This window comes from Podarcis bocagei (genome assembly GCF_964188305.1).
Source record: "Podarcis bocagei genome assembly, chromosome: 3".
Classification (NCBI taxonomy): Eukaryota; Metazoa; Chordata; class Lepidosauria; order Squamata; family Lacertidae; genus Podarcis; species Podarcis bocagei.
The window spans coordinates 69278926-69306921 of record NC_138127.1 but is presented as its reverse complement, the minus strand read 5'-3'; the positions used below and the strand labels follow the sequence as shown (position 1 = coordinate 69306921).

Below are 27996 nucleotides of genomic sequence, written 5' to 3'. Positions count from 1 at the left end.
AGCTCAGTGCCCAGGGCACAGCAAACCAAGTCCTGCAGTGGTTCCTGCATGCTAGAAAACAGGCTGCACCTCCCTCTTTCATCAGTTAACCTTCAATAGAACAGTTATCTTTCCCTTGATCATCTGTAACAGGGAGCACTAGTCCCCGCCCCTCCTCTTACTTGTGTCCCTGACCTTGATTAAATTAACTGCACAGTGTTAACCATGTGGAAATGCAGAAAACCTCTTTTCTTTTTGTGATATCTCTAAATTCAGGGGGGGGGGGAGATTTGATCATCACAGTTTAGAAATAAGTTTTTATTGAGACATATTAATTTTTGGAAGAAAACACAAAACAGACTTTTAACAGTTCTGAGTGCTGGGTAGAAACCTCCAAAATGGTGCCAATGTAAGATGTGCTTATCAGAGCTCCATGGATTCCTTTTTTAAATCCTTTAATTACGTGGCGAGGATTGCTTGCTGCCCCCCCCTTTTATCGGAGGCAAGGTTGTTTTAAGTGCTCCAGCAACCTCAAGGAATTTGTATCACAGAACATTGTGAAGCTGGTGTTGTAAATTAGTTTTAATGAAGCCAAACAGCCTTACAGCCACCGCCCTAGCTTCATGGCGGTTATATCTGCACATTATAAAAAAATTATTTTAAGTTCTGATTGCTCAAAATATCCATCTACCCCCAGAACCAAATAAACAACTTTTTATATATATATAAAAAGGGAGTGGAAGGAAAAGGATACAAATTAAGTGAGGCAAGTAGGAAGAGTACAGAAAACAGGAGAGATTTCTGATTCCAGTAGGTCCAAAAATTCAGATCAGATACAAATAAATGTAGTGCTTGTATACACCTGTTCAGTGTTGTTCAGCACTGGTTAAATGTTCCTTGTCCTTGTGATTGCCAGTTGTTGAAGATCCTCAGTCCAAGATTCAAGATGTGGCTGAGTCGATGCTTTCCAGTGCCAAGTAATATTTAAGTACCATGTCATTTTTATGGAAAGTGCTGAGCATTAAATTGAGGCATCAGAGTATTGTGGCTGAACCAGGACATTCTGATATGAATGCTGGAATGGGGCAATAATGGGACAATACTATAACATAGGGGCTGAAGTTCCTTCAGGTGCCATATTTCTCCAGCAGGATTTTGATTTGTAAATCACAATTGATGAAATCTATCCAGGGCCCAAACAAACATGCAAGACAATATTCTTGCAGTCTGAGGAGGAACATAAGATGGACTAAAATAGAGTTCCACTGTGATGATTTGTGCCTATACTCCTATTCCTACTGAAGGAAAAATATAAGATACTGTGTGCCTGTATAAGTTTTTCTAAGGATTTCAAATTGTGGAGGAAACATTAGGAACGTCAGATAAAGCCAAAGTTCCAGAGTTAAGGTTAGCACTGAAACAATAGCACAACTGCAGATATTGACAAAATGCTGAGAAGGGTAACTTTAATTCCAGTTTTTAATTCCCAAAAGGTTTAAAAGTACTACCACTATTCTTTGGGACAAAGACTCAATATTCCACTAGAACCAGGTATCCCAAGTTATCACATATACTTTAAACTGTTCTTTATAATCATCATCTGTGATAATTTCTGGGTTACCAAAAGTGAATCTCCATGTGAACCAAGTTTAAAAGTCACAAAACCTAGTGAGGGTCTCAAGTTCTTTCATATCTCACGTTGCTCTAGATCTGAATGTTAAAATAGACACATTCCCTGGTCTGGTGTTAAAAAGTCAAAGTTCTGCATTTTAAAACTCCATTGATTTTAATGGGGGAGGTCTAAGCATGTGTTCCACTTTCTTACTGAAACCAATGTGTTATAAGCATGTTTCATTTCGATTGGATTGTGCCCCATAAGTTATGCCAGAAAACCTTGAAAGGGATGTTTGTATTAGCAAATGAGCTTTATCATAAACTTTCTCCCTATCTTGTGGTTTTAAAACAGCACTATCTGCTTTCTATTGAGAATTTTCCCTGGAATAGTCTACTGCTGTGAAAATGGCCAGGATCTCATAAAGTCAGCATTCTGATTTGATGAGCTCAAGCAGGAGAGATTACTATTTAAACAACAATCTTCGCTGTCCAGTGAAGTGGCAAGGGGAATAATCAAAGAACACAAAACACAGAAGGATATTATCTTAATTGTAAGATTAGCTGATATATTTCCCTAGTGGGAGATCTCTTTCAAAAGAATAGCGTTTTCTTAAAGGTAACTTAAGAGACTGACTCTAACTCAGAAAGCTTAATTCAGCCAAAAACATCAGACTTCTGGTCAGCACAGGTCCTGGAAAATTGCACTTTCTGATTCCACTAAAGTGTTGCCCTTACTAGAAAGTGAGTAGTCCTGCCAAAGATGAAACCATTTTCTCATACCCCTAACACCTTCCAAACATATATTTGCTGACTTGACAGAAGGTGGAAAGTTCACGGTTATTGAATTCATCTGTGCTAATACTTGGTCCTTCCTTTCTGCTCTCTGGTAATCAGAACCGCTAGTAGCACCAAGCAGTGAAAGATACAAGAGAACACCTTTCCTTAACCTTGGGTATACTTCTTTAATTCCATATAAGAAAATATGGCCCAGTTCAAACATTTGCTTACTCCACTTGGGAGGAAGTTCACAGAAGAGCTCCATCAGCTCCCTATAACACACATGGGGCTCCAAATTAGGATGAATGAATTTTGCAAAATCTGTGTGGGCAAGTTGTGGAACAGAGCAATAATCTTAATTAAAGTACAAAAGTTATTTTCCTCTTGGCACTACTGAAGCACAGAACTAGTAAAACGTAATGGGAATGTACGGTAAGTGGGTTTCAACTGAATCTTGAAATAACCCTCTTCTTCGCGAAAGTGTAATTCAGATACAGAAACATGATTTTCCACATTAATTCTTTACTCTTTATTGTATTGCACAAAGTATTAAAACAATGCAGGGACATCACTATATTCCCTGACGTACCATCTGCTGCAGCGCAGTCTCCTTTGAGCTTCCCTCTAAAATCATAAAATAACCCATTGCAAAATTTCAAAGATTTGTGTGTCAATGTCAGTAACTGAAAGAAACAAAGCTAAAGGATCAAATACGTATTTTCCATAAATGCACACAAATATACAGTTTATACAATGGCTCTCCAAAAAATTTGCCAAGCAACAGCTCACTGGTGCAATTGTGTGTGTGTGTGTGTGTGTGTGTGTGTGTAGAATCTGATGTGAATGTGCATAAAAACAGATTTCAGCTCATAAAATAATGCAGTGAGTGTAATTCATCTCTTTAAAAATTGGATTGTCTAAGATAGAATACGTATTGGCATAAGAGCTCACATAAGAGGCTCCAGTAACTTCAATGGCACCAGTTTGTATTGGCTACATATATTTCCCATAACAGTTGAACAGAAGAAAGCCATTCCCATTTGAACACAGAGCTATCCATTAACACTCAACAATAACAGTGCAGCCAGAATGAAAAACATTGCTAATAAAAAAAACCCCCTACTATCATCCTGGGAAAGAGTTACATATTAAGTAATGCTGAACTAATTAACATTTAACCTTCACTTCATAAATCTTCTGCCTGGCACACACACAGGGTCCTTGAGAACCAAAGGGTTCCTGAAAATGAATTAATTGTCCTAACTTGCAGAATCAATCCAAATATTATGTTGACGACAACTCTTGGTTCTTAGAAAACAGTTTCATTGGCTGAAAATTGTGTTGTTAAAATACCTCCTCTTGTTATCTGACATTTGCCATGTTAAAAAAATCATGGAAATTAAGTAAAAAAATAGTTTAAAGTCATTTGTTTTAGAAAAATTGTCTACTGCAAAGGGAGTTGGTTTTGTATATAAACACGCAAATCACAATCCATCTAAAGTTAAGCACACTTAAATCCCATTCATCCTCAAAAGGTGCACCCAATGCTTTACTGAGAAGTAAGGCTCACTGAGTTCAATGAGGCTTATTCCCAAAGAAGTGTGCAGAGGATTGCAGCCTCAAGTGCTTAACCTTAGCTGGATGGCGCCTGTACATTTCAGTTGTGTTTGTATGAATGACTGAGGCCAAAAAGCAGCAATTTCTATGTTTTGTTTTTGTCCATTACGTTGAGCACTTCATCCAAAAGTGATGGCCCGAGGTCAAGTTGCAAAGAAAGAAGAGGCTCTGCCAGATCTGAAAGGGAGTCTTCTGATTTAGGCTGAGTCTTGGTTAGATCACATGAAAGATGGCCATTGTCAAATAACTCCTCTGTTTGCCATTCAGCGTATTGCTCCGAAAGGCTGGATGAATGACTGTCTCTCCCATTAGTATAATGCGATGTTGGGACGTTCCGCTCCCATGTGATGTCATCTTTGTATATTTTCCCATTCTCCAAGTGTTTGCTCTTCCCCTGCAACTTTTCTTCCATTACGGGCTCGCAGCTATGCCTGGGATTCCTTAAAGGCCCCAAAGAGTCCTGCTTTGAATTAAACGTCACCGGTGACAACAAGGGCAGCATGAGGGCTTGAGAACCACCAATGGCAGGAAGTGATATGGCATTTTTGAGGACCGGAGAAGGCGTTTCGGCAAACACAGAGTCAGAGGTGCTGTTTGCCCTGAGGAACTCATTGTGGCCTTCGCACTGGCTGGCTGTCTCTCCCTCGTTCCCAGGTAAGAGCTCATAATTCCCTTGCAGGAAGGAGATGTCTCCAAAAACATCGTGCTGTCCTTCTTTCCCGATATGAATTGTGTGGCGAAAATCACCAAGAGGTGGGCTGATCATATCAGGAGACAAAATGTCCCTCAGCTTGAATTTCTTCCCTTTCTTATTGTTGCCGGCTTTCAGGTAGATGGGTGTCTTGGCTGGCATCTTTTCGCAGTGTTTGAGCGGCGGCAGAGGGGATTTTTGGTACAAAGGAAGGAATAAAAACAGTCAGCAAGTCTGAGTAGCTCTTCTCCAGCAAATCCTTCTTATTATCTATGCCATATTATTGACTCTGGCATTGGTTATGAACAGGCATTCACACGCCACCGCTGCTGCCTTCCCCGCCTTCCAAAATTCTGTGCCCCAGAACGTCAGTGTAAGCTTCCCTCCTCAAAGTGACACTTCGCTAGGCTTGCAAGAATGCTCACTTTCCTCCAGGACTTCAGCAACCTGCATGAGAAATAAAAGAGGTTATTATTAACTTGCTCTTCATGGTTCATTCAATCTGATATTTGCACAAAAAAAACCAAAAACAAAGCAGCAACATAATTAATAGCACTCTTGACAGCTCCAGCGTGGAGATTAGCTGTATGAAGTTGCTTCCCTTCATTAAGCAGGATAAAAGGATTCCTCTAACGAGAGGCTAACCAACCTTTTCCCTGACTTTGTACATTTTGAAAGCCAGAACTCCTTAGACGTGTTTGCCAAATCCAACCCTCTTAATAAACTTACTATATTGGTTTCTCTTGGTTTTCTTATTTTGTCAATCATCTTCCATCTTAGTGCCAGGCAAAGCCCACACCTTTGGACATTCCAGAGGCACTTCTAAACATCTGTACCAAAAAGTTCCTTCCTCATTAAAAACAGAGGTTTATAAACATAGCTTTGTGGGCCTTTGAAACTGAAGCTGGAATATCTTTGTATGTGTAGTTTGGAAGATCAAAGCTGAAATTGTTTTAACAGATGCCTACAAATTTTAGGGTTTATCTGGGCAATCAGTTCAAAGAATGCCCTTCCTTGCCCCTCAGTTTCAGTTGCATAATCTGACAAGGGTTGATTCACAGGCTAAATAGTATGATATCCAGGCTACTCATAATGGATTGGGGTTGGAATGACCTCGCTGCAATGACTAGGCTACTGCCACATTTATTTGCCTTTTAAACTGTAGGGGTTTATTGTTTTTGTTTGTTATTATGGTATGTATTTTTGTGTTTTTTATATCGTAAACTGCCCTGTGATCCTTGGATGAAGGGTAGTTTGGAATTTAATAAATAAATGATGATGATAATATTTTTTTAAAGGCTATATTGTATACACCCTTGTGCATCCCAGGTGAAAAGCAGGGACCTGCACAGGTGTTCAAATTGTAGTCTCAGTTTTCACTGCATCAAAACCAACAAGTTTACTAGTTTCAAACTTGCTCTTAGCAGGCTGAGTTGTGGTGGATTTATTTAAGTATGCTGTAGTTTAGGGTACAATCCTATACACACATACCTGTAAGTAAAGCCTGTTGAACTCAATAGAACTTACTCCTAAATAAACATGAATAGGATTGGATTTATGGAATAATCAGGAAAAAAGGGTTCATTTAAATTTGCATTCTCTTTGTTAGCGCAATGACATGTGATTTCAAAATGGTAAAGCTAATTTTGATTAAGGATTCCATCAGCTTTACCATTTTGAAATTTAATTTATTTCCTAACAGGTATGCATATTAACTGGTTGCTATAATAATTAATACAGAGATTTTTTTAAAAAAAAACAACACCAATCAATAAACACATAAATAGAAAAGACAGGGTAAAAAGAACAACAACCCTATAAATGATTTTATATTACAAACTATGTTCAACCGGGAACACAGAAATATAATCAGTATACAAATGAAATCAATGTAGTTCCCAAGACCATTAAAGCTGAAGTCTGATTTTTTAGGGAACTATTTTCCCAGTAATTTTGCTGACCAAGATTTATAAACTACAAAGTTTAGAATATAGCAAAGCTTAAAAAGACGTTTATCAAATACATTCACACATAAACAGTTCCAAATGAATATACAGAAAGAATAAATATAACATAACAGCAATATATTTTAAACTTTCTTGTTTCAATATATAGGTCAATTTACTACAGGCTTCCTCAACCTCGGCCCTCCAGATGTTTTTGGCCTACAACTCCCATGATCCCTAGCTAGCAGGAACAGTGATCAGGGATGATGGGAATTGTAGTCTCAAAACATCTGGAGGGCTGAGGTTGAGGAAGCCTGATTTACTATATAAAAGCCATCATATTTAAACACTTGTTGCATGAATAATCATAGTTAGGAGGAGAAAAAAGATAATGGGAAGTACAGTACCTTCCACCATGCAACCTGAATTTACCAGTATGTGATCCCACCCGAAATAACAGTGTCAACCTTAAAAGCTGTGCCAGTTTCTCAGAAGCAAGATATTTTCTCTGGTAGTTTTACTTTACACAGGAAAGTAGCCTTTAATTTGCTATTTCACATTAAGATTTCTATTTCTTTCTTTCTTACATTTATATCCCGCCTTTCCTCTGATGAGCTCAAGGTGGCATATATGGTTTCTTCCTCCCCATTTTATCCTTACAACAACCCAGTGTGAGAGCCAGTGTGGTGTAGTGGTTAAGAGCGGTAGACTCGTAATCTGGTGAACCGGGTTCGCGTCTCCGCTCTTCCACATGCAGCTGCTGAGTGACCTTGGGCCAGTCACACTTCTTTGAAGTCTCTCAGCCCCACTCACCTCACAGAGTGTTTCTTGTGGGGGAGGAAGGGAAAGGAGATTGTTAGCCGCTTTGAGACTCCTTCAGGTAGTGATAAAGCGGGATATCAAATCCAAACTCTTCCAAACCCTATGAGGTAGGTTAGGCTGAAACTGTAACTGACCCAAACTCACCAAGTTCTAGTCCAACACTCTTACTACTCTTACTACTACACCACACTGGCTAATTTGGGCTGTTCTTTTTTTAAAAAAAGATGCTTCCTATCATTATTATTTTATTTTATTTTAAGATGGTGAAAGCATTAAGTGATGAGAGCTATATCACTTGCTAGTGTTATTATAGACACTATTCAATGTTTGAATTAAATTACCAAATAAGAGGAAAAGACATATGTAGATTTTTTAAAAAAAACTTACCTTCAATTATCTATGTAATCCTGTGGAAAATTCTGTAGCTGTGGCAGAGCGTGGTTTCTGGAAAAGAAGAGCGGAGGAGAATGAATGTTGCCTGAAAACACTCTCTTTTATACTTCTGAGATCCCATCATGCCCCTCAACTAGTCAGTTATGATTGGGTGGCTCCTGTCGTTGGCTTATCTGTAAACATCCTGCCTGGAATTCTTCAAATGCTCCCTGAAAGAATGTGCATCAAAGTAACTTCATTTGATTGTATTAAAGCACTACCCCCCACTTTCACTGACTTAATCACCCTATAGACTGAATTACTGAGACTTCATACCTCAGTTCAGTAACTTCAAATAATCCTATAATGTCACAAATTACTCAATGTGGACTTTTGTTTCTGAAACAGAATTTTCAAGCCTAAGGAATTTTGTACACATTCCTCGGGGCATATATTTTTCAATATTCTGCTTTCCGCCTAACATCTTAGTTACTGTCTAACCTGACAGTAAATTTTTTTGGTTGATTTTAAAAAAGTATTTCTGTAATCTGCCTTGTTTGAAGTGTCTTCTTCCCTCAGCACCACAGTCATATGATTTATTATTAAATCTGATGTCTTAGCCACAGCCTATGTTGGAAGAAGAAGACATTTTAATCCACCTCTCTATTGAGAGTAGTTAAATGTTGCAAAATAAAAATGTTTGCTAAGAGAGTTCAGATGTTGCACTGTCAGGCCACTTCACATAGTCATCTGTTTCTGACCGTTATGTGAGAGGGGCACCATGAGCTATTTCAGTAGATTTTAATTTGATTTTAGTAAAGATTTTACATTACATCCAACCAGCAAAACACTGTTTGGGGTACAAATTAAAGCTGAACAAGTCCAGCACCAGCTGTTCTCGAGCGTAGGCACTTGGTGAGTGTCAAGTTTATCACTTTAAAATACAGACTATAAAATTATGACAGCCATTTTAGCAGAGTTAATAAATTCCTTGAAGAATAAATAAAAAAGGATCAAACAAGATTCATGACAGGTGGATAATTGTCATAAATTGTATGCAAATTGATCAACTTAATAAAGGTGAAACAGAAGCAAAACACACCTTTATTCTTTTAGTTTGTAGATACAGTACAAAAAAAGCATTTGACTCTATAGAATGGAGGCCTATGCTTTAAAAGAAATTTGAACCAGGACTTAGACTTCTGCAATTTTGCTGAAGCAATATATACAAAATTGTGGATAGAATTTTGATTAATGGAATCATGCATAATACATATTGCAAAGATGTGTCAGACACTGTTTGTATTGAAAAAATGATTAATTTTTTTTTAAAAAAAGATGTGTTAGACAGGAATGCACTTTCTCATTATTATTAATTTACATTTTGAAATTTTAGCACAACAAATCAGGGACAACAAAAACATGAAAGAGATTTCCCTACCATGATCCGAATTAAAATTATGCATTATGCAGATGATACAGTATTTACATTGCAAGGATGTATAGATTCAGTTAAATTTCTGAAGAATAAGTAGGAGGAATGTGATAAAGTATCTTCTAGCTATGAAATTAATGCAGAAAATTCAGAAATTACTTATGAATGCTGAAGAACAATATAAAGCTGATAATGAATTTTCAACAGTTTCTAGATACAAGTTAAGAAGTTCTAGATCAGTGATACCCTAACTACCCACCCCACTCCGGACCACTTGAAAATTGTGGATATGGTGTGCTAGATGCTTTATTATTTTTAATTATATTTTGATTGTTTCCCTTATTATATTTTATTGTATTCCATGGGATTCATATTGTAATACAATAAAACACAATACAAGAAATAAGAGAAGTAACTAAAATACAGTTAACATCAATACATATTTAATGTGATGGATGTGCCATCTCCTGTCTTCAACCAGAAATCCAGACATGATGCAGACCTGAATGAGCCACTTGGACTGTGGTTTGGGAACCTACGTTCATAGTACATAGTAATACTGTTTTCAGATGATAAAGCTGCTTGCTGCTTGCTCCAATTCAGTGATAAAACATGGATTTTCTCTGGGGAAGGCACCATGACAAAAAATATCCGATCAGAAATGGAGCTTTAAAGCCCTGGCCTGTGCCTAGAAAAGCAGCACAAAAGGATGTCTGAACGAGCCCTTAAATAAAGATAATTTGGAGACATTTAAGCAGGGTGTGAGAAAGAGTGCCAAGCTACCATTATCATGGCTAGGAAGAATGGTGGTCCTAAAGAGAGAGGAAAAATACCTAAATTGGCATTTCTTTTTCTAACACTACCTATAAGGATTATACAAAAATTACACGACAAAATCCAATCTAAAATTAAAAAGTGTATATTAAGAATATATGGAACTTCGGATACATTCTCTAGGAGTACTCCCAGATCCATCTGTGTCACTCGAGGCTTAAGTAGCCTCAGTGGCTAGGAGGACCTTTTATGGCTGGTACACCAACTGCAGCTGTTTTTGGACAGGAATAGCCTGGCCACAGTGATTCATGCATTGGGAACCTCAAGACTTGATTACTGCAATGCATTCTATGTGGGCCTTGGGCCTGGTTTGGAAGCTGCAACCGGTGCAAAATTCTGCAGCAAGACATTTGCTGGGAGCAGGCTACTGCCCTTAACAACATGGGTCCAGCATACCTTAAGGGCTGTCTGATCTCTTATATCTCTGCCCAACCATAGAACGTTTGGAGGAGTCTCTGTTAGAGGTCTCTTGTGGCTCAGATGCTGTGCATTCAGTATTGTGGCCCCAAGTCTGTAGAACTCCCAGCTGAAATTAGGCAGGCCTTCTCCCTACTGAACTTCATATACAGTGGTGCCTCGCAAGACGAAAAGAATCCGTTCTGTGATTCTCTTCGTCTAGTGGTTTTTTTCGTCTTGCAAAGCAAGCCCATTGACGGATTAGCGGATTAGCGCTATTAGCGGCTTTTAGTGGCTTATCTGATGATTGGATCAGCAGATAAGCGGCTTAGCGCTACTAGCGCCTTTTAGCTGCTTTTAGCGGCTTATCTGCTGATTGGATTAGCTGATAAGCGGCTTAGCAGCTTAGAAAAGGGGGGGGGGAGGAAAAAACCAGCAGGAACTCGCAAGACATTTTCGTCTTGCGAAGCAAGCCCATAGGAGATTCGTTTTGCGAAGCACCTCCAAAACGGAAAACTCTTTCGTCTAGCGAGGCATTCGTCTTGCGGGGCACCACTGTACTTGTCAAACATCTACTGCAGCAAGCATTTTAAGGAAGTTACAATATCGCCCTCCTCTGTGTAATACAGAGAGCATGTTCTCACTTCCATCAGGCTTGGCTCCAGTGTGACGTCCTTGTTAGCTCTGGTCCGCTTAATGCCCTCATTTGCATCCTTTCAGCGTCAGGTAAAAACTGCTCTCTTCTCCCAGGCATTTGACAGACAATGCTGGATGTTCTGATGTTTATTGATAACTGTTTTCTGCTGCTGAAGTTTTATTGTGTCTGTTTATTGATCATGGTAATGGTTTTATTGTAATGTATTCTTTTTTGTTTTTATGCTATGCATTTGGATCTTAATTTTATTTTCTGTTACATTGCTCAAAGGCTCTTTTGCAGTGAGTGGCTGATAAGTAAAAAAAAATGCACAAATAAATAAATAAGAGTATATAAATAGGACTGAGGAGATTTGGGTTCAAATCTTCACTCTGCCATAAAGCACGCTGAGCAGCCGTGGACTAATTAGGCTATGCCGAGAGAGTCTGTCTCGCAGTGTGGGTGAGATGATAAAATAGGCAGATTTATTCATCTCAGCAGTGAGATTCATAAGAAGTACCATGGTATATATTTTAAAAAATAATGTTTAGATCACATTTATACCCAGACATATTCTTCAAGTGTGGGTTCTCTGAAAACAAGTCAGTCAATCTACTACATCTGTTTTGATTTTGCCTTTGCATCTAGTATGAAGTAGGATGGTGGATTACGGTAAGTTGGTTCTGTCAGCCTGCATAAATTTTGCTTTCAACCATCTCATTTTTGGAATAGAGCAACTCTAGTGGCAAAACATATTGTTCTACAATCCTGGATATCTCTTAAAAAATAAAGACAAAAGGACACATTACATTTAGGAAAAAATGGGGGGAAAGTGAATGCAATTATCATAAATCCCGAATAAGCACGAATAAACCTGGGAGAAATTTGGGGCGTTATTTGAAGAGACCAAAGCTGTTGACGCATTGTTCCAGCCTCGAGCTTTGATCTTGATTTATCATCACATATGGCTTCCTTACCTCCCCATCTTCACTATTCTATCTTTTTTTTCTTTATTTTTAAAAATGTGGATAATGGGCTGCTGACTCAAGCCGGGCAAGGAAAGCATAGAGCAGATTTGACCTCTGTATTTAGGATTTATAGGGTTGCTTTACTCTGCTGCCATTTTGAAAATAAAGTCTGCAAACAGAAAGAGAGATTACACTTGAGTCTGGATTTCCAACATTCAAACCCAGGGTAAGCCAATGTGATGACCCTCAGGTGTTTTTGGACTACAGTTCCCATCATCTTGGACTCTTGGTCACGTTGCCTGGGTCTGATGGTAGTTCAGCAACATCTGGAGGGCACCGCATTGGCTATCCCTGCCCTAACTATTCTACCACACCGACTCTTAAATGACTGAGTATTTATACAGCGCTTTTTCCTAACTGCTCAAAGTGCTTCATATACCTTATCTCGGTAATCTTCACAAGCCTCCCTGTAAGACCAGTATGATTAGTTCCCAGCAAGTTTGTGGCCAAGCCAGGATTTGAACTTCTGACTTCTGTTCATAGCTCATACTCTTAAATGCTATGCTAATTGAACCCCATCTTAGTCATGGACCAGATACTGAAATTCCTACTATTTAAATAGTTACTGCAGTTCACAGATACTACTAGAATTATTCTTTTCTGCTGTATTTGCTATTTTTGTTGGAAACAGGAGAAATGCAAGAAATGCGTTTTTGATGCTGAAAAAAGGAGCAGCAGAGCTTTAGTTGTGTTTCCAAGCAAAGGTTTATGTCTCCCTTTCTTCTTTCAAATGAGCAATTTTTAAGCACTATGGCCCTGGAGAGGATAGATACTATTTATTTTATAAGCTGTAAATATAGGACAATGAATATGCTTCAAAGGGAACCTCTGGATATTGGTCATAATGACGTTTTTGAGCATTTTGCATTATGCTGACTTTGAAATTTAAATGTTCACAAGTCAAGTCATGTAATGTCATTCTTCTTTCAGATACCAAACTGGTCAAAATGAAAGGTGTGAAATGCTTTAATCAGTTCTAAGATAATTTTGTTTGGATAGGATACACTCAAGATTTTCAGAACAAAAGAGGGTGTGTGAGCATGCAAGGATCTGAGTCATAGATGAGTCATTGATAGTGTTAAGATAAGCATTCAAGAAGAAAACAGAGCTGTTTTGGATTAAATACTTTAGGAAGGATATTGAATTCCAAAAAGACCATAGGGATCACAAGATGTGTGGATCAAAAGCCATAGGTTCTATTCAAAGTAACACTAAGCTATGCTTCCATTCTTCCCCTTTCTTCCCCCTACACAACTCCTAAGTCTCTTCTGGACTTTCCCCTAACCCTTTGAAGCAGATCTGAGGACTATGTGGAGTTTACCACTGTATAGTGGTACCTTGGTTTAAGAACTTAATTCATTCTGGAGGTCTGTTCTTAACTTGAGGTACCACTTTAGCTAATGGGGCCTCCTGCTATCGCTGCACCGGCGAAACACGATTTCTGTTCTCATCCTGAAGCAAAGTTCTTAACCCGAGGTACTATTTCTGGGTTAGCAGAGTCTGGAACCTGAAGCGTCTGTAACCTGAGGTACCACTGTACTAGTGGTGATCCTTGCATGTATGAGCACAACTATTTTGCTGAATACTGTCCTATGTATTTATTTATGAGACTTAAATCCCACCCTGCCAAACTTTTCCTAGAGTGGTTGTGTAAGGAAGAATCTAAGAACTAGGATCAGACAAAATCTAATTTTACATCACAAGGTCCAATGGGCTGGGGACCACTTCTTCTATCATGTTCCTCAACCAGCTTGTATTTCTGTGATTACCAGTGGTTTTTAGAAAATAAATTTGACTAAGAACTTGGTATGTTAAATCTAGAAATATAAGTCTAAAAAGGAGGAGATCATAGTGGTCATAGTGGACTTTTATTGCACGCTTTGAGCAAAGCTAAGCATTTAAAATTCCATTAATTTCAGTACTTGAGAACATTTGGATTCTCTTCTCACGGTGGCCCATTAGGTATTCAGAGACATAAAACCTCTGACACTGGAGGTAATATGTAAACATTATTACTAGTTGCTATTGATAACCTTATCCTCCTTCAAGGTAGCTATGGTGAGAATAGCTTTCAACATATCTCCCACTGCAACCAATGGAACTGAAAAATCATTAACTTTGCCTGGATCATACCCTTAATGCTGTTAGAAGGAAGAGAGTGAATGATTGTTCAATTGATCCAACAAGAATAAGCTAAGAAACAAGGAGGTTGAGTTACAATAAAATTTAGGCAAAATGTCTATGAACACTGAAGCAAGTGACTGAACCAGAAGGCCAATTGTATGCCTTCTTGCTCCACATGTTGTGTCCCAAGTGAAACAGAACAATATTATATGGCAGATATATCATATACTTTCCTTCTAATGTATTTAAAAGTGTCAGTTATCCATGCTATCGTCCTTAAGCTTTTTACAACACCCCCCCACACACACATACCATGGAATTTTCTATAAGCAAAGATGAATGGCATGAAATAGGATGTATCAAATAGGATGTATGAACTGTTCTCTTGCATATATCTCACTGAAAGATTTGTGTGCAATTAATACATACATTGGTAGAATGTTTTTTAAAATGTGGGTTATGGATATGAAAAACAATCAGGAGCAAAATGTCTTATAAATGCTTTTTTGGATGGGAGGTGATTTTTTTCAGTGGGCATGTGTGTTTTCATACATCCAAGTTCAAATTCAGTCTTGGGTTAAACCTGGAAAATATGGATTTGTGATGCCTACTGATCCAACAGTAATATTTGTTCCTCCACTAAAATCACTATAAATGGTTATATAATGGTTACTAACAACCCATTAGTAAAGATGGACAGGAGACTAATACTCTGGGAGTGTTGTGTAAATCTGTTTGGATGTAATTTCCCAGAAGCTTTTGCATAAATGCTCAGTGTGATGCATGAATGGAGCATGAAAGCAGTCTTTGTACCATACTAAAACTGCAAACAGAAGAAATTAAAACACACCAGATCCATAACACTGTTGAAGGCTAATGACTATTCACACATGCATGCAGCTTACTTGATTTCTCTATACATGATGAATGGCAACAGAATAGTGTGGCCTTTTAGATAAGGCAGTGTAAAATTTATATCACTGGGGTTTGATATGTGATGGTCATGGGTGATCTTAGGTACTGGGAATCAACAATAACAATGTTAATATGAGACAGTGTGGAAAACTGCACACACATGGGGCACTGCTGGTGCATGGCTTGTCTGAAGCGGCAAGGAACATAGGAATTGTTCTCTCTTTAACATTGCATAGTGCCAAACCTGCCAACTAAGATGTTTCCACACAGGTTTTGGATGTAGTGATGCAGCATAGTCCATCTTTGCAACTGCACAGGTGCTGGTCTATACAGTAGATACGGGAAATCAGTGTGGATGGATCACACAGTGAAGTAAAATGTTGTGTGTATAGATAAAAATGGCATCTGTCCGCAATTGTTGTTGTTTAGTCGTTTAGTCATGTCCGACTCTTCGTGACCCCATGGACCAGAGCACGCCAGGCATTCCTGTCTTCCACTGCCTAGTTTGTCTAGTTTGGTCAAACTCATGCCGGTAGCTTCAAGAACACTGTCCAACCATCTCGTCCTCTGTCGTCCCCTTCTCCTTGTGCCCTCCATCTTTCCACACATCAGGGTCTTTTCCAGGGAGTCTTCTCTTCTCATGAGGTGGCTAAAGTACTGGAGCCTCAGTTTCACATTCTGTCCTTCCAGTGAGCACTCAGGGCTGATTTCCTTAAGAATGGATACGTTTGATCTTCTTGCAGTCCATGGGACTCTCAAGAGTCTCCTCCAGCACCATAATTCAAAAGCATCAATTCTTCAGCCTTCTTTATGGTCCAGCTCTCACTTCCATACATCACTAGTGAGAAAACCATAGTTTTCACTATACGGACCTTTGTTGGCCCGTCCCCAATAGTTATTCTCAAATTTCTGATAGTACCTTAACCAAATCTAGCATACTGGTCTTTAGTTCTCTTCAAGGGTTCAAAGAACTTGTGGGGGCTTAAAGTCAGGAGAAGATACACATGCAAGCTTTGTCCTTGACATTCCCACATGGGCTTTTCTTGTTCAACTATGAAGAAAGTGTTTAAACATTTGAATCCCTTAAATGTAGGGAGTTTAATGGAATGGGGATAAGCCATCTAGCTTTATCTTCAGGAGAGGTAAGAATTTTGTGAAAAGATATGTGGCAACATTTTCCAACAAGTGATTCCATAAATGAATCGTAAGGTGGTATGAGGACTCCACCATATGCCCTCTTGAATGTTTGAATAGGCTCTTGGTAACTTTGGGGATGTTCTGTGGGAGCACAGATTTCTGGACATGAATGTTGGGAATCGTCCCTGAAAGCATCATTACATGACCCATGAATTAAGGATGTCCTAAACCCATTGCTGTGATAGCTTACACAATATACCTCCCAGTGGCCTTTGAATGATTCCCCCCATGTGCTACTGGAGCGATCTTCCTGGTTTTGAGAAGCCCACCCCAAAGCAAAGCTTTGCACAAAAATACTAAAACTCCATTTAAGTGCGCTAACCCCTAATGATACAAATAGGCATGATATTTATGGCCAACCTCTTCCTACTGTCATGTTAATGTTACTCAAACAATCTTAACAATTATGTAGTAAGAGCAGCTTTACTTTCTACTGTGGCATTTTCCTATCAGTAAGCTGAAGGGAAATCCTAGGTGGCAATGACATTCTGCAGTCTTACACATAGCTTTCGCCTCTGACTAGGAGGAGAGACATGCCAAGACTTGCTTCAACCTCCCTTCTAGAATCCTCCTGCACATTTAACCCTCCTTGAGGCCATCTGTGCAACAAGGGTCATATTTTTTTTTACCTTATTGCCTTGGCTCTTGTCTAGTGTAACAGGAAAACAAATGACTGTGTGTAATGTAGAACTGTGCATGGCTTTAGTTAAAAGGGAATCCTAGGAAATGCTGGATGTGGTTTGTGAAATTTGCTGGACAGCAACAATATTTGTTACATTGCTCTCTCTGGGTCTACATGGGAATCGCTGACTACTATTCTCAAGTCATGTGCATCGGTGCAGCCCCACTAAGTCAACTGAAACAGGTGGAGTTGTATTGTGACTTATGTTAAAGTCAACATTAGGCAGTAATAGCCACTCATTATACCCATAAGCAGGGTAGAAACAACCACACAGTTTGCCTGTTCTACAAGTTTTGGCCTGGTATCATTTATATCAAAAGCAAAGTAAGAACGAGCACATATATTTCAGCAGTGATGTAATTTAAGGCTTTACTTGAAAGCAAGTCCCATTGATTTTAACTAAAGTACTTTTAAATAAGTATATTTAGAAGTCCTTGCAAATGAACATCCAGAAGAAAATAGGCTCCCTTCTTCCCCGCTCCCAAAGTCTGCACACTGACTAGCTAAAAGGGGGGGGGAGGGGAATAAATCAGCTGTTCTAGTTTAGGAAGGCTTCCTTCTCCAGTTCATAGCCAGAGGGTGGGGTAGTTTTTACTTACCACAGGTAATCAGATGAGTTGCTATTTATAAAATGGGTTTTGGGATTTACATATCCTCCTTCAACTGAAAAGGACATTTTCCAAAATAAGAAAAAGTGTTGGTGTGATAAATTCATTAACCTTTAAATATTTCACACACAATCTCTCCTAGTTTTCAGATGGTGGTATAATTAGGAGAAATGGTCTGTTGAAAAAGAGTTGTGTATTAAAATAGATGTTTTGCAGAGTGTCATCTGATCTAAGGGCTCTGATGTCATTTTAGGGCAAGGCAAAGACCTATTTATTTGCCTGGGTTTTTGAACTGAAAGCCTAACTGTGGTTTCATGCATTCCGTTGTATTTTATGGTTGGTTTTTAACTGTTCGACGATTTCTGTTTTCTGCTGTTTGTTGATTGTGCAGTATGATTATTGCTGCTGGTGTTTATTTGTTGTTGTTACCTCTGTGTTGTTGCTGCTGGCATCCCTCTATCTCAAGAGACAACAGATTATTCCCTGGTAACTCAACCTGAAAGTTTCATTGAAGGGCCACATAGAAATATTTTAAATACAAATAAATACAAAAGCAAGCCAACAATGCAGTGGGTTGTAGAAAGTGAAAAATCTTAGTGCAGTGCTTCCTTATACATGTATAAAATTATGGCTGATTGGGAGGTCTTACACAACAGATCTCCTTCCTCCTGTCCCTTCTCTAAAACTTACATTTTTTTTACTTTGCTTAAAAAGGCAGCTGGGCGCACTGTGAACCACATTGCTGGTAAGAAACCCAGCCACCACTGTCTTAACTTAGGCTTGCCATCTGTCAGGAAAATTCCTGACATGTCCTAGTTTTCCAGTGTAAAAATGGCGTCGGGGGGAATTTTGCCGAAACAGCAAAATGTCAGGGAAAACCCGGATGTATGGCAACACAATGGGAAAAGCAGGGGAAACGGCTCAGAAAGCTTAAGGAATTTTACTTTTTGAAATATGGCCTAGCCTTAACTTCCCAGATATCTATGAAAAATTTATGGAAATTTGTGTCTGGGCCTGTGTCCCAGGGCCTTTAAGTCCTTGCATAGCCATGTCTGCATTTGCTTTGGAGGGACCTAGTCACAGTGCTTATGACTGGATAGAGAACCCTGGAAGGCAACACTGGGAACCTAGGCAAGAGCTTCCTCACTCCTGCTCTAGGTAATACTGCACCAACTCCAAAGATTTGGGTTGAGATCTGAAGTTTTAGACTCTTTTTGAAGCATAAGAAGAGTCATGTCTCCCACTTTCTAGCAGGCATTTGCTTAAGATGATCACACATGTCATGTTGCACCTTCATCCAGCAGATAAGGAGTGGGAACCTCTTTCCTGTCAAGGGATTACTTCAAGGGTTCTGCTGGGGTTGTAGGCCAGTTCTTTCTTTCTTTTTCTTTCTTTCTTTCTTTCTTTCTTTCTTTCTTTCTTTCTTTCTTTCTTTCTTTCTTTCTTTCTGCCATATTGTTTTTTCTGTCTACCAAACCCTTTCCATTGTTTTTTCTGTTCCTTCCACCCACAGGAAACTAGGCTGCCTACCCCTGCAGTAGATACATATTTACATATCACAAACACCCCCTATTTTAGGAAAATGAGACAAGCTGGGATATTGTTCTCTTTGATGTGTAACTTAATACTATCTTTCAAGCTATGCAGATGGTTCTCTCTGCCTACTGTAGGTGTGGGCTCTGCCTAACTACAACTGCCTTACTCCATTCAGCAGACTAAAATAAACAGTAATTAGACCATGTTTCAGTCACAACATCTAAAATTGTATGCTAGACCTCCATTTTATACAGTGTGGGGCACAATACAGAGAAAAGGCATTAAGTTATTGACTGAACAGTGTTCTTCATCCTATTACCCTTTCAGAAGCTGATTTTCAGGAGATAGTTTGTTTGACAACTCTAAAGCAGCAGTCACAGTCCAAGACAAGGGGTGTCCACCCATTCCCCAAACACATGGAGGGCTTCCAGTCTTCAGCACCAATACTGCATACCTTGTGTCAATATCTGCATGTTCTGTTGGATGTCTAGAAGCACAGCCCAAACCCTGATCATGTGGAGTGCTTGAAGGCAGATATTGAGGGTACAGAATGGACAGAGCAAACACCACAGAATTAGTAATTAAGTTTTAATCTACTAGCTGAAATGGTTCATCATAGATGTAGTCCTGAACATACTTACTTGTGAATAGCCCCCATGAATTCAATGGGACTAAGTTCCAAATAAATATGCATATGATTGCACTTCATGCCAATGTAAGTCTATAGCTGACTACACAAAAGTATGGATATTTCTATGCATAGAAGCAGGGTTTTCTGAGGGAAATTATTTCAGTTTTTGTCTGATCTCATCTGAATAACATTTTCCTTTTCACGGATTTGATCTTATCTACGGACTTTCCCAACAATGATCTAGCTGGCATGCAACACTAAACCATGGCTCAACATTACAAGGGTGAGCAACAGTGAGCCTGGTTCCACATGCCTCTCTCTGTCCTCCAGCACTTCTGCAATGGCACTGGAAGCTTTGCTTCAGATTATCCACACATCCAAATCCTAAACTGTAGTTAATCATAACTACGCTTTGTTGAAATAAGGCATCTTCATACACTTCATACATACATGGAGTGTAAACTGTGTTGGATTTGGTCAACATGGCAAGCTCTAACTAATCTATAACAGAAACCAAAGCTTCTGAACTCTTATTTGTGGCCTACTGTAGGAGAAAGGAGTTTGCCTAGGCCTGTTCTCCTATCACTAAACCAAGATTTAGCATTATATCCAAACCTGCACAATATGATCAAAAGAACATTAAATTTCTAATACTGGAAACATTCACAAGCAACAAGGTATATCCAATCAAATATTTGATCTTGGGTGTGTCAGGCCAGGGATTCCATGGCAAATAGATATAACTGCCAAGTTTTGGTAGACTCCCAAATGCAAAAGACTTTGCTTTAGTCTTAAGCCAAACTAAACAAGAGAGCAAATGACGCTGCAGGATTTTAGGCTCAGACACTATCAACTGACAAAACACCAAATTGATTTGGCATTTAATTCCCATAGCTAATGTCTCAGGACTGGATTTATGCTGGTTAATTGAGTTGATTTTCCATGGTAAATTAAGAAAAGGTTCCTCCCCTATATATATTTTTTGACCACTAGCTACATGCAAGGGCTGATGTAAAAAGCCTGAGTGAAAGCATATGATTTAAACATTTTAATGCATTTTAAATTAGCTGAGGTTAACTGAGTTGAAATTAAAGCTCTTCCAGTGACCCCTGTGGAACTGCAATTTATCTCGATGCCAACAATCCCATATATTTAGCTTAAAGAAACTCCATACTTCTCAAAGTATTCGAGACTCATTATTTTCATCAGATATTACCCAAAGAATTAGTCCCTGAGAAAGTATAAAATTGATAAACTAGTAAGGGATATGATCCATGGACAAATTCTTCTGAACATGCACCGTGGAGAAGAATCAGAGTAGTTCAAGAACACTTTTGCTTCTTCGTGGATTATATCCAACTTTTCTCTGCTCAGTGTTAGGTCTGAGACCATCCCATGGAGTAGGCTTTTAGGAGTAGGTTGTGTGGAAATACATAGCTTTACCTCTTTTGCAAGCTATGAAATCCATATATCTAAAAGTCCCCATTGCAGTTTTAGAACCAGGAAAGCCTTCCTGAAGAGAACAACGACTTGGATGATGGACTCAAGGGCATCCTGATCAAATCTGCAGATGACACCAAACTGGGAGGGGTGGCTAACACCCCAGAGGACAGGATCACACTTCAAAACGACCTTGACAGATTAGAGAACTGGGCCAAAACAAACAAGATGAATTTTAACAGGGAGAAATGTAAAGTATTGCACTTGGGCAAAAAAATGAGAGGCACAAATACAAGATGGGTGACACCAGGCTTGAGAGCAGTACATGTGAAAAGGATCTAGGAGTCTTGGTTGACCACAAACTTGACATGAGCCAACAGTGTGACACGGCAGCTAAAAAAGCCAATGCAATTCTGGGCTGCATCAATAGGAGTATAGCATCTAGATCAAGGGAAGTAATAGTGCCACTGTATTCTGCTCTGGTCAGACCTCACCTGGAGTAGTGTGTCCAGTTCTGGGCACCACAGTTCAAGAAGGACACTGACAAACTGGAATGTGTCCAGAGGAGGGCAACCAAAATGGTCAAAGGCCTGGAAACGATGCCTTATGAGGAACGGCTAAGGGAGCTGGGCATGTTTAGCCTGGAGAAGAGGAGGTTATGGGGTGATATGATAGCCATGTTCAAATATATAAAAGGATGTCACATAGAGGAGGGAGAATGGTTGTTTTCTGCTGCTCCAGAGAAGCGGACACGGAGCAATGGATCCAAACTACAAGAAAGAAGATTCCACCTAAACATTAGGAAGAACTTCCTGACAGTAAGAGCTGTTTGACAGTGGAATTTGCTGCCAAGGAGTGTGGTAGAGTCTCCTGCTTTGGAGGTCTTTAAGCAGAGGCTTGACAACCATATGTCAGGAGTGCTCTGATGGTGTTTCCTGCTTGGCAGGGGGTTGGACTCGATGGCCCTTGTGGTCTCTTCCAACTCTATGATTCTATGATTCTAACATTCCACAGAGTGAATGTCACGATTAAGAAAATTCTTTTTCTAGGTAAACATCACTCTAAGGCAGTGTCATACTGTAGGAACCCCTCAGCATAGTCAGGCAAGGTGATGCCGCCTCCCACAGCTGCTGCTACCCTACTCCTGTCCTTAGCATCCTTAACACTGAGGCAAGTATTTTTGAATGCCACTTGAAGTATGGAATTATCATAGAATCTTAGAGTTGGAAGAGAACCAAGGGTCATCTAGTTCAACCCCCTACAATGCAGGAATTATTATTACTGTCCATTCTTACTGTGAAAACATTATCAAAGCAAATGGTGAAATGCGTCTATCATGTATTGCATATCTTTATGGGATACGATTCTCCTACATCCTTACTATTCTGTCACATTTTAGAGCAACTCCTTTTTAAATATACAAAATTTTCTACCACCATGCAATGGGATTGGATATAACTATAGTCAGATGTTTGCATAATTGACATGTCACATTGTTATATTATTCTTATCATCGTTCTTATCATCATTGCCTCCTCAGAATTAGGATCATTGTGCACAAGGCACATTTTTTCTAGCACTTACATGGTTAATCATCAGTCTCTGCCCCCACAGAGCTCTACGTGCTCAGTGAAACCTCTATGAAACTCGAGACCACAGCCATCATCTGTAAAAGGTAAAGGACCCCTGGACGGTTAAGTCCAGTCAAAGGCGACTATGGGGTTGTGGCGCTCATCTCACTTTCAGGCCAAGGGATCAGCGTTTGTCCACAGACAGCTTTCCGGTTCATGTGGCCAGCATGACTAAACTGCTTCTGGTGCAACGGAACACTGTGATGGAAACCAGAATGCACGGAATCCCCGTTTACCTTCCTGCTGCAGTGGTACCTATTTATCTACTTGCAAGGGAATGCTTTCGAACTGCTAGGTTGGCAGGTGCTGGGACAGAGCAATGGGGTTGCGGGGATTCGAACTGCCAACCTTCTGACTGGCAAGCCCAAGAGGCTCAGTGGTTTAGACCACAGTGCCACCTGTGTCCCTCTAGCCATCATCTGTGGAAGCATAGTGTCACAACCACCTCCATTACAGTGGCCACAAGGCATACTAACTTTCTCCTGCTGGCCGCATGCTCAGTGAGGGTCACTGAAGGCCAATGCTATGCAAAAAACAACAACATCTTATGGTTTTTGCACACTACTCTTGAGCACTTAATAAGCCACACTAGCAGCCTGTCAATGCAAACTCAACGTCAATGAAAATGAAGCCATGCCATTGGCCTTCATGTGGTCATGACTGCATGTGGAAGTCAGTTCATGCAGCAGCTGCCATAGTCGATATGGCTTTGAGAATGGGCCGGAATGGGAACTGATCACCACTACCTACAAAGTTATTAGCAGAATTGAATAGAATTTTATTGGGGGGTGGGGCTGAGAATATAGTAACCAAAGCCCCACAATGGATTGTTTGCCCAAAGTAGAGTTCATTATCAGAATTTGAAAACGTAAATGGTAATCCGACAGCAAAGACAACTCCCTACTGGGAATTTATCATTAGTAACACTGGCAGCAGGCATTCTAGACATCCTAAGATTACTCAGCTCTTGGTATCTCTAACTGAAAACAGACCCTTCACTGTGTATATGGAATGTGCATCCTGAAAAACATAGACAAAATAATAGTATATGTCTCTTGTCTTCCACAACATCTCAGCTCTAGCTTGTTCACCTCAGAGAATAAATTGAATTAAAGGGAGTTTAGGAATCTAAGTTAAACCATATTACCCTCAACAGTTAATTTGATTTTATAGCAAAGCTAGAGGGGGTTATATCAAATGCAAAATGATAGTCAATGACTAATTGTGGTAGGCAATTTAAAGCGATTTTAGTCTAAATTAACTCTGGCCTAGATGAGAAGATCCAGTTACTCCCATACAAACAATATGTGAAACATGCATGAAGAGAGAGAAAAATTTGCCTCTTCTGTAAAACATAATATAGTTTACAAAGCGCATGTAAAATGCCAGCTTGGTAATAGAGAGTGACATTTGAGAATTCCTTTTAAGAGCCAAATATCCAGATGTGTCTGGATATGTGTATCAGATATATGTCAGACTCTGTTCCAAAATCAGAATTCTAGCGTTGGTTTGTATCTGAAGTTCAGACAGCATAACTCCCTGAATGGAGAGGTGCATTCTTCCATGCCTACCAGCAAGAGGGTGGGGGAGACACATTGTGCCACAGCTGCTGCCTGTAGGATAAAGAATAGGTTTAGGAAAATAAACCCTTTCAAGCAATTTGCCACATGCAGGGATCGCCAGGGTTCAATGAAAGAATATATTTGCAATACGAGGCAGGGAATATGCTAAGTATAAACGCCAAGCCTCTGAGTATGTAGAGAATTCTTTCCCTTACCACCAAGCCTGTCTGCACATCCGTAGGATTGAGAATAAGGACTTCCATGACAGGTGGGCATAAAAGCCTAAATCGAGTTCTTTCACTTAAGACAGTGATGGCCAAACTCGGCCCTCCGGCTGCTTTGGGACTACAATCCCCATCATCCCTGACTACTGGTCCAGTTAGCTAGGGATGATGGGAGTTGTAGTCCAAAAACAGCTGGAGGGCCAAGTTTGGCCATCACTGACTTAAGATAATAAGCACTAGCCACATGCCAAAGGCAGGGAGGGGGGAGCCCTGGAAGCAGTTTATTTGTTCGGTTATCTAGCCACATTTCTCCTCTCTAGCAGAGCATCAGCCCAAACAAATCAATCTTCTTCTTTCTAGGACAGTATCAGCCCAAACAAATCAACCTTCCAGCGATTCAACATGGCACCCGGACTTGGATTTTGATGGGCTTTAAAGGGAACAGATTTTTACAATTACAGAGCAGCCACGTGCAATGCCTCTCTATGTGCCCTTGCTGACTGAAGGCTGGGACATGAATGGTACCGTCAAGAAGGTGCAGGAGGTTGATCTGAAAAGTTAGGATAGAAGCAAGGAACAAACAGATGGTGTGGTGAGCATTGAAACCTATTAAGATTTTATAGGGCACCTTATGCCTACAAGCCAATGCAGATTTGGTTCCTCCCCATTTCCAGATTGGGTGGCTGGTAGCCATAATCTGAAATGCAACTTTACGCCATACACATCAACAGTATTTATACCAGTTTAATTGTCACACCTTGCCTCAGGGAATCCTGGGAAATGAAGTTATTTGAGACTGCTTGTAAGTCTTTGCAAGGGATCCCCAAAGAAACCTGACAATTCCTTGAGCAGAGGAAACTAAGACAATTAAATAGGTTCTAACTTATCAGAAAAGATATACAGTAAACCCATCAAAAGTGATAGCTAATATGTAATACGAATATTCAATTAGTTTCCATTTTGAGGTAACAGCTTGAATGAACAAGGGGATGGTAGCAGTTTCATACTTTTCTGGTTATCAATTTATATTATAGCATATGTGAAATCATCCTTAGCATGAATATAAATTGTATCCAAGAAATCCTCTGAAGAGAAAGGTATCTTAGCACCAATGGTACTTTCTGATACCCCATTTTTACTTTTTGTGGTTGATGTCTCTCAGTCTCTTCCCACAAAGATAAACTACTCTGAGGTGAAATTTCTCACCACAGGGTAGCTTTGTCATCTATATCATCCTGCTGAGAGGCATGAAGAATTTTACTATCCCTCAAGTGCAGATGTGTGACAATCTGGAAGCAATTTCTACTGAAATTAGTGAGACTCGCATCAAATCACTGAAGAAAGGAAGACAACACCACAATCCCAGGCACACTTTCTTGGAAGCAAAACCTCTGAAATCAATGGACTTACTCATTTCACGGAAACATGCTTAGAATCAAGATGAAAATAATATTAGGGAAACAATAATTATCTACCTACAGTAGGCCATGATGGAGGCATCAGATTAAAACTTATTATATCCACTCCATTTCCGTTGTTTAGCTGGGGTAGATCATCACTTCCTCTTCTGTACTGTTCTTTTTGAATAACTTGTTTGTTTGTTTGTTTGTTTGTTGTTACCAGAGCAGGTGAAATGCTGCCTGTCTCTTAAACATGATTAAACAGGGCCAGTAAATTGTACATTCTGTGAGGATACCAGAAATAAACAGGCAAGACACAAGGTGTGAGTTCAAACACATACCACTTTATTAATGACAAGTTGTAAACTTATGATACTCAGAGGGGAAGGAAGTCAATGCGTGGGAAATATTCCATATTATTTATCAGTCTGCTAGGCATATTACGATTGGGTGAGCCTGTGCTGCAGGGGAAAAAGTTGGCCTTAATACTGCGTCTTCACTGCACTCGACTCCTTCAGCTGAAGAAGGAGGGTTTCCTGACTCACACCCCTTAGACCCCACAACTCCAAATAGGTTAGCCTCAAAACTGATCTATAACCTGCCCTATGAATCACACAACCTGAAAAGTGATAGTCTTTGGAATAACCATACACCCGAAAAGCGCCTCAGGGTGCTCTTTGTGCCAGCCTCTTCCCTTTCTCACACGCGCTTGACAAGTGACCAAACCAATGAAGCTATTTATTCAGCTCCCACCTCTAAGTGCTCCAACCATGTTCTTCTACAGTATGGAGTAGGCAAAAAAAAAAGGGGGGGGACTGCCAATCAATCGCAGCTGATCAAAAAATCCCTACTCACCCCCATCACAACAATCAGCTAATCCCAATCTGTAAATGGGAAAAGAAGTTTGGGCACTAGTTCTAAGACCAGGAGGAGGCAATTGAATGTGTCTGCTGGTGCGCAATAAGAGGCCTTTTTGCCCTGGCTCCATCACAAATGTGCTCCCACCTAGACCACTTTAGAGGACAGACGGACGAGTGGCATTCCCTCACTGGGAAAATTCCTCTCCCCTGCCATAACTACAATAAATGGCTATAAGAGCACTGACATGAAACACATTTAATGCAAGTTAGGCATCCTGCTTCACCAGGATTTAAAATCTGGCTTTGTAGCTGGTTAACAAACCCTGCTCAAGAGGGAACCTGGTTAGCTTCAACCATGGTTAACAGGGGCACTCTTGCTGTGCCCTTTAGCTGTGATTTAGGTGGGATGAAGGATTTGGTCCATATGAGGAAGAAGCTAAAGGGGGAAAGGGCAATGAAATCCTAATTTTCCAGTTGGCTGGTTGAGAGAGAGCCAGTATTGCATCTGCACCAGCCCTGAGCAAGAGGTTTTAAATGCACAACCCAATAGTTATCCCCATATACTTCAAGAATGTGCTATCCTAATTTAGGACAAGGATTGTTAAACAAAACTCAAGTAGATACACTTGGAACAAGAAAAGAAATTGACCGTAAAATCATCTAAGGCTGCCATCCCAAATATACTTATTTTAAAAGGATGTTCCATTTAGATGAGCAGGGCTTACCTACAAGTTAATGTTTTTAAATTCATGTTAATTGCTTTGCCTACTGCTATAATTGATAGTACCTCCCAAGCTTTAAAATGACTGTAAACTCCTTTGCCTTTCATCTCCTGTTGTAATAGACCCTGTCATATTAAAATGATGAAGAGTCATGGAAGGAGTCACCTTCCCCTAGCACTGAATAAACAGCCTAACTAGAATGAAGAAAACATTTTCATCCCTGAAACTAATCCACTTTACCCAGTGGCAAGGAAGGGCATTTTTGACCCAGTTGTCTGGCCTTCTCATCACGAGTGTTGCAGACATGATCTTGTGATCT

At 39.8% G+C, this 27996-nt stretch overlaps 1 protein-coding gene across 3 annotated transcripts in view; it reads right to left on the bottom strand.

Moving 5' to 3' along the window:
- Positions 1–2875: 2875 nt before the first annotated feature.
- Positions 2876–27996, bottom strand: part of CDC42EP3 (CDC42 effector protein 3) — an 87425-nt gene continuing 62304 nt past the window's right edge. For 2 of the 3 annotated variants that reach the window (XM_081188153.1, XM_081188152.1), the window contains 2 exons: positions 7834–7890; positions 2876–5125 (listed from right to left, as the gene is read on the bottom strand). In XM_081188153.1, coding sequence (XP_081044279.1) covers positions 4073–4840 — 768 coding nt within the window. In that variant the 5' untranslated portion in view covers positions 4841–5125; positions 7834–7890 and the 3' untranslated portion in view covers positions 2876–4072. Of the gene's footprint in view, positions 5126–7833; positions 7891–22862; positions 22882–27996 lie in introns of those variants that run through there. The other variant, XM_081188154.1, reaches the window with a different exon arrangement.